The following is a 7,779-nucleotide window of genomic DNA, read 5'->3' on the forward strand; positions in this document are numbered from 1 at the left end:
TAAAGAACAGCACATTTACCATTGGTGCGATTAGATAAACATTCTACGTCTTTGCTCAGGAAAGCACTCAATATCATCACCACTTTAGTGCCATCAGGAAACTTAGCATGGGACCTGGCATAAAAAACAAACTCAGATTTTTATCTATATTTTACAAAATCTATATTTTAATAATGTATACAGTTTTAAAAAATACAGAGCATTCATGCCCATGTACTCTACGGGGTAGTGGAGTCTGACTACTTCATGCATGCACACACAATGCACTAAGCATAAATGCATTTACAAGACAGGAAGGTAGCTCTGTGTTAAGCATACACAAGGAATGGATACCGTAACTTCATCCAAATAGAACAAACTTACAAAGTTTAAGCAAGTGCTTATGTCTCTGAGGACTAAAACTACAGTATAGCCTAATTCTATTTTTTCTTAAGATTGTTTTCTCTCCAAGTAGTCCAGAAAAGGGAGGCAGGGGGGATTATTTTCACAGCAATCAAAACCATTCATAAGATCCATCAATGAAATCTGTAAAATACTGATAAGAGAAAAAGACAGACAATAAAGTTATTGTGTCCATAGACTAGTGATGCGAATAAAAGTAACCTGAAAGTCTGCTAATTTTATTCTAAGACTACATCCTTGGCCACCGAAAGCCCCTGCAGACACTGGGAAAAGGGATGCGGCTCCGGAGCTAAATCCCTGGGCATTCCCCCCACCCCCACCCCACCCCGGCGGGGTCACGCGTCCTAACTGGCCATCTGGAAGGGCTCTGGCTGGAAGCCGAAGAGCCTCTGGCTATAGGGCTCGCTCTCGCCAGGCAGCTTCGCGCCCGCAAACGGAAGGTAGTGGTCGCGACCGAAGTGCTCGCAGTGGAGATTGACCCAATCCCGCTCCGAGCCGAATCGCTCGGCCTCAGCCAGGATACGGGTCAGAGCCATGATGTAGCTCAGCGCCATCTGCAGGGTCTCATACTTGGACAGCTTTTTATCCTGGCCCCATTGAGGTACCACCCTGCGCAGACGGTCGAAGGCAGTGTTGAGACCCTGCATGCGACGGCGCTCGCGCGCGTTGGCCGCTAGGCGCCTGCGCGCTGCGCTCTCCAGCCGGCCGGCTCCGGCGCACGTGCCCGCGCACTCGGCGCCCCCTGCGCACGGGGGCGCGGCCCGCGCTCCGGCGGCGGGGTTGCAGGGCTTGCAGGACTTCATCCCCCGCCGGAAGGAAGGACGCGCCGAGCTCACTCGGTGGCTCAGAAACTGCGCCGTTGGCTGGTCTGTTGAACAGCTTCCCGACGTGGTTCTTCTCAGCAAGTAAGTTATGCACACAGCAACTCGCGTGGAATCAGAGTTTACAGTGGAAAGTACGGGCCTCTGCCTTCTGTCCTACTGGATAACCAAACTGATATCTCTTTACTTGCCCAAAGTTAGGGGAAATTGATATGCTGAAGAGAAAGTCATTTTCCCAGCGTGAAGTTGAAAGAGAAGGGTACCTTCTTGCCGCAGAATTTAGAGTGGTTAGTTGGGGGAAGGCCTTTCAAGTCCTCTGGGAAAGCCCGAGACTTCAGGAAGGTGAAATCTTTCTCGAAGCTCAGATAGGAAGGAGCGTATTTGCCGCAGTAGCTGTGAGAGAATGCTGGATAAATCTTAGAGGGAGGAGAATTTATAGAGCGGGCTAAAGGAAGAAACAGGTGGTGGCAGGTGGGCGGGCGTCCCTCGGCTTCCATCTCAGCACCTTCCTACCCTGGGAACTACGGGGAGGGGGGCGAGGGGGGGGCGATGCACAGCAAAATCCTGACATTACAGCCTTCGTCTGTTGAAGTTTCTCCAAAGCTATGTCCAACAGTAACACACCATCTGGAGTGGCCTGGCTGTTCCCAAAAGAATAACAAGGTGGGGGTGGGGGGAGAGCTTGGTCCAGCTTTTCCCGTATCAACGGGCAGCTCACATATAAAAAACTTAACCGAGGTTTTAAATTTCTTAGAAATCATTTGCGTTGAATATGTTGGTCTTGAAATTATACGTTGTATCAATTTAGTATAAGATTTAGCTTTGTCAAGATGAGTGCCAATTTTGGATAATGCTGATCTCATATATTGACATTTTAATTTTAGCTATTAAGTTGGGACAAATTAGCAGGTCCTAATATTGCAGACCTGGAATTTTAGTCTGCAGATAATTTGGCTGTTCTCTGCAGAATGATTTATCATAACAATCAGAAGATATTAATGGCATGTCAAGATTTTTATATTATTTTCACTATATAATTGGATTGTCTGAGTTGGAAAACTTACCCATAAATTAATTCAGAATTTATACTCCATTTCTCCTGACATAGGTTCATAAATGTTTTGGGGACATACATTAAAATGATAGTCACTTAATTATTTAATTTGACATTTAATCTAATAAAACTAATCCTAATGCACATATATGTGCAAAAAGAAACATCTAAGTAATTTGTGAAGTTTTTTAAAATAACTCCTAATGGAAGGTTTTTTCCCCCACCTCATAAAGCTGTAAACACTTCTTGCTACTTGGAAGTTTCGGTTGTGTCAACAATCCTCAGTAACAATAATGAAGCGTGATTTCCACTATTAATAATGATGAGCTGATATATCCAGAGAACCCATTAGCTTGATTCTCTCATTATAGCTTCTTTCTAGCTCTTAAGGAAGAATAAAGTGGCAAAGAAACCTGATTCAAATAGATTCAAGCCAGGATTATTTCTGGATTCTTCAGGAAGACCAAATATATTATTTTTCCTTTTGAAATATGGGTTTGTCAGCATTATTCTCAGCCATTTTTGTTTAATTACATTACTAACAAACTCAACAAACCAAGAGCTTTTAACCGTAACTTACTTCCCTGACATTTCCTCAGCCTGAAACCCTATTGTGACTGCCATGACTCCAAGTCCAATCTTCCCATAAATAGTTGATTAATCCCCAGCTGAAGCAATGACAATGAAATGAAGTTGAGTAATATGAAGACAATAGAATGTAATTGAACATTAATGATCTGCAGCATGGCAGATGTTGAACACAGACTTTTGCATGGAGCCACTCAGCTCTATTACTTTGGGTATTAACAGGCTTGGTCAGAAACAGTAGTCCTGTGACCGGAAAGACTATGTTAGTCAAGATGTCACATATATTTTTTTGAGTTTTGATGGAAATCTGCTATTATTTCTTATGTTCATTTATTTTGTCCCTTTCCCCAAGGAGCCTCCTCTGTGCTACTCTTTTGAAATAGTTCCCTACATACTATGCACTTATTCTGGACACTAATGACCAAAGTGCTAATGAGATGCATGATTTTGCAGGCAAGGTGTGCATTCTGGGTTGGTGAGATTATACAGCTTGTGCGCCAAAGGAATCAAAAGCAGCCCTGGCCACCGTGTGGCTCAGTTGGTTGAAGTGTCATTCCATAAACCAAAAGGTTGCTGGTTCGATGCCTGGTTCCATCCCCGTTTGCGGCATGTATGGGAGGCAATTGGTGGATATTTCTCTCTGTGTGTGTCTCCCTTCCCCTCTCTCTAAAATCAATAAATAATTTTTTTAAAGAATCAAAAGGATAAAAAGGGAAACAGCAAGCAGTAAGCACACAGCACAGCTGTATTAGAACATAAACTAGCAGATATCTATGACATGAAATTGATTCAAGGATAGAGAGTATTACTGCAATAAAGGACCTCAGGAGGCATATAGTAAGACATTTCCCAAATGTATTCTGAAAGACAATTTACTAGTACTACAAAGATGCTCCTGGAGAAAAGGATTCTATTGTAAGTTAGTTTGGGAAGCACATTTGCTATCTCCTGCTTAGAGAGTCATGAAGCAAAATTGGTAACATTTCTAGGAAGTCCAGAAGTAAAGAAGCCCATTGATTTCCATGTTTCTTAAACTTTCTTGAACACAGAACCCTTTTTCCCTGAAAGGCCTATTAACAGGGTTCCTTGGAACATGCTTTTTAAAAACCTGGTGTAGGGTGTCCCATTTATTTTATGGAGGAAGAGACTGAAATCTGGAGACTAAACCCTGTGCTCAAAGGCACTGAGCAATTTAATGATTGAATTAAGATGAGAAGTCAAATCATCTGTTCCCTTTGATCTTAGAGGTTTTAAAATTATGAGATCATCTAATACAAGCCCCTCAGTTTACAATGAAGCAACTGAGAGCCACCATTGACTTCCCAAACTCAGACAAGTCACCAGTAAAAGTTTCAGGAATAGAATTAGAAAATTTGTGCTTGAAGGATAGTGTCATTTATTTTGTCTAGCACACTGTCTAGCATACTGCCTAGAAAATAATAGGTAATAAATGACCCAGGCTAAATGGCTGGAAAATAAATTAGATAAATGGTAGATAGATGCTGATCAGAATGAGTGCATTTTGCCCTGACTGGTGTGGCTCAGTGGATTGGATATTGTCCTGCGAACCAAAAGGTTCCCAGTTCGGTTCCCAATCAGGGCACATGACTGGGTTGTGAGCCAGGTCCCTGGTTGGGGGCATGTGAGAAGAAACCGATCGATGTTTCTCTCCCTCTCTTTCTCCCTCCCTCCCCCTTTCTGAAAATAAATAAAATATTAAATAAAAAAGAATTAGTACATTCCTAGTAAACAGCCCATGCGAATGATTTTTATTCCCTTATCTTGTAAAGAACACACACCAGCTACAAATTTTGAATGGAAAATGGATTCTTATAAAAAGCACATCCATAACTATTTGAGCCAGAAGAACATGCATGTCAGACTAATTTTCGTAGTGTTTCTACACCGAGGGCATGATCCTACTGGGTGAATTGGCAGTTACTATATATCTGGAGGTTGGCCAAAAATCAAAACTGGCAGATGGAGATGGGAGAGATAACAAGATAGAAGGAGCTTACACCTGTAGGAGCAGAATAATAGAAGGAATATTATTTTAGAGGTAAAAGATCAATGGCTGGAAATAATTACATAACATATGTAGAATAGGGGAGCACTTCTCAGTCCATTGAGATTTTGCTTCTTAGCAATTGTCATCAGTTTGGCCCAAATAAATTCACCAAAAATTCTCTACAGGTTCAAATGTCTCTTATGTTGATGTTAACTTGGCAGAGTATAGCAGTATTCCAAAGAAACCCACCCAGGATCACCTTCCAGTTCGCACTTGCTGCTAGGTCCCAGCAGGGGCCCATTGTGCCTCACTGGCTCCTCGTTTTACAAAGGGTGAACTTGAGCCCTTGGTTTGGAGAGTAAATCTTGACCACGTCTTCCCCTCAGGCTGGAACTCCAGAACAAGTGAATAGGTCTTTTTTCCAGGAAGACTGAAGAAATCTGTGAGGCAGAAGAGCCTCAGATCAGGACAGACAGGAACAGGGGAGCAGTTGTGATGGCTTCAGAAATCCTGGTGAACATAAAGGAGAAGGTAACCTGCCCCATCTGCCTGGACCTCCTGCTAGAACCTCTGAGCCTGGACTGTGGGCACAGCTTCTGTCAAGCCTGCATCACTGCAAACAAGGAGTCCATGATCAGTGAAGAAGGAGAGAACAGCTGCCCTGTGTGCCAAATCAGCCACCAGCCTGGAAACCTGCGGCCTAATCAGCATGTGGCCAACATAGTGGAGATGTTTTGGGAGGTCATTTTGAGCCCAGAGGAGGAGCAAAAGAGAGATCTCTGCGGGCCGCATGGAGAGAAACTCCCGTTCTTTTATTAAAAGGACGGGAAGTTCATTTGCTGGCTTTGCAAGTGGTCTCAAGAGCACTGAGGTCACCACACATTCCTCATGGAGGAGGTTACCCAGGAGTACAAGGAGAAGCTCCAGGAAGCTCTGGGCAGGCTGAGGGCAGAGCACCAGGAAGCTGAGAAGTTGGAAGCTGACATCAGAGAAGAGAGAACTTCCTGGAAGAATCAAAATGAGAACCAAAGCGTCCAAGATTGTTTAAAACACACACACACACACGCACGCACACACACACACACACACACACAACTGAGAGCCATCCTGGACACTGACGAGCAGAAGGAGCTGCAAAAGCTGGAGAAGAAGGAGGGAGATACTCTCCATGACCTGGAATAGGCTGAGTGAGCTGGTCCAGCGGAGCCAGTTGTTGAGAGATCTCATCTCAGATCTGGAGCACTGGTTGCAGGGTTCAACAATGAAGATACTGCAGGATGTGAATGGCATCATGGAAAGGAGGAAGACCTCCACTCTGAAGCAGCCAAAAATTGTCTCTAAGGAACAAAGGAGAGTGTTCGAAGCTCCTGACCTGAGTGGGATACTGCAAGTATTCAGCAAGCTCACAGACATGCACCGCTATCAGGTTCACATTGCCCTGAACCCTCCCAAGGAGAAACAAAATGTTGCCATTTCTGCAGATCAGAGACAAGTGAGATACGAATACCATTTCAACCCGTTGTAATACAAATCAGAACAATGATTATGCTGTACTCAGTGTACTGATTATCACATCAGGGAAACATTACTGGGAGGTAGATGTGTCAGAGAAACATGCCTGGATCTAGGGGATGTGTGGTAAAAAATATGCTGTTAACTCTGGATATCAACCTAAAAATGGCTATTGGGTTATCAGGTTACAGAATCAGTTTGAATCTACAGCTTTTGTGGATTCTCCCTTCTTGAATCCCTATATCTTAACCCTTCTTCTGATTGTTTTACCCCATCGTGTTGGTGTTTTCCTAGACTACGATGCTGGCACTGGCTCATTTTTTAATATTACAAACCATGGGTTTCTCATCTATAAATTCTCATGCTCCTTTTCTCAGAAAATTTTTCCGTGTTTCAATCCTATGACATGTACTGCCCCCTTGACACTGTGTTCTCCAAGCTCTTAAATCTACACCCTCACCCACTTCTCTGTAGTGCCTCTGGCCTTGGGCACACCTAATGCCCTGAGCTTATCTGCACCATTCTCACCAACTTGTTATTGCTGCCTCCCCCCCTTTTTTTCATTTCAACATCATTCATTCCACAGTGGTGTTTACATTTGCCTTGTGTCATGCATATTTCTCCTGATGTCCTGTTTGCATTAATAAAGAATCTTAATTCACTATTTTCTATAATTCCAAAGAAAATGACTAATGCCTCATAAAAAAAGACCTGTATGGAGGTGACATCTATGCCAAATTTTTACAGTTTCATTTCCTATGCCACTGAAAAGAATAAGGAAAGCTTTACAACAGCTTCTTTTATCCAAGACCTCGTATAGGAGTTACTTACTACAGAATGAGTCCTCAAGGATGTGTCAGTTTACCTGTGATGTTCCTTATTCATCAAGGAATGAAGGAGAATATCAAGTATCATAAATAATATGTATTAAGTGGAAGTTTTCTGTCCAGAGTGTCTGAGTTCAAGTCCATTCTCTCCAGATATGTGCAGTGTAACCTTGATATGTGAATGCTGGCTTTATTTACTAAAAATAGTCCTGGTATTAAAAACACACCATAGTTAGGATCATTGTGAGAAGAAAAATGTCTTTAAGTATAAAACATGTAAGGGTCTCAACCTAATAAACATTTTCTCTATTACTGAAAAATAAAAATAAAGTAAAATAGGTTCAAGGGTAAATGTTTCTTTATTATCCAAAACCATCTTTAATTTTTAAAATAGAAACTCTCCAAGTAAACATATAATTAAAAGAGAGAAACCCTGGCCAGGTGCCCAGTTGGTTGGAGCATCAGCCTGTACACCAAAAGGTTGCAGATTTGGTACCTGGGTCAGGGCACATACTTGGGTTGCAGGTTCAGTCCCCATCAGGGCACATACAGGAGGCAACCAATTGA

At 42.7% G+C, this 7,779-nt stretch overlaps 1 protein-coding gene and 1 pseudogene across 2 annotated transcripts; one reads left to right on the forward strand and one right to left on the reverse strand.

The window, feature by feature from the left end:
• Positions 1-746: 746 nt before the first annotated feature.
• On the reverse strand, positions 747-1,265 carry ATOH7 (atonal bHLH transcription factor 7). Its single transcript, XM_090279410.1, has one exon. It carries the CDS (start codon positions 1,203-1,205, stop codon positions 747-749), a length of 459 nt encoding a protein of 152 aa, XP_090135536.1. The 5' UTR covers positions 1,206-1,265.
• Positions 1,168-7,494, forward strand: LOC150010179 (tripartite motif-containing protein 5 pseudogene; annotated as a pseudogene). Its single transcript, XR_016511386.1, has 2 exons — positions 1,168-1,307; positions 5,260-7,494. The product of XR_016511386.1 is annotated as a tripartite motif-containing protein 5 pseudogene (transcript).
• Positions 7,495-7,779: the final 285 nt, after the last annotated feature.

This window comes from Furipterus horrens, unplaced genomic scaffold, assembly GCF_987537825.1.
Source record: "Furipterus horrens unplaced genomic scaffold, mFurHor1.1.pri manual_scaffold_5, whole genome shotgun sequence".
In the NCBI taxonomy this organism is placed as follows: Eukaryota; Metazoa; Chordata; class Mammalia; order Chiroptera; family Furipteridae; genus Furipterus; species Furipterus horrens.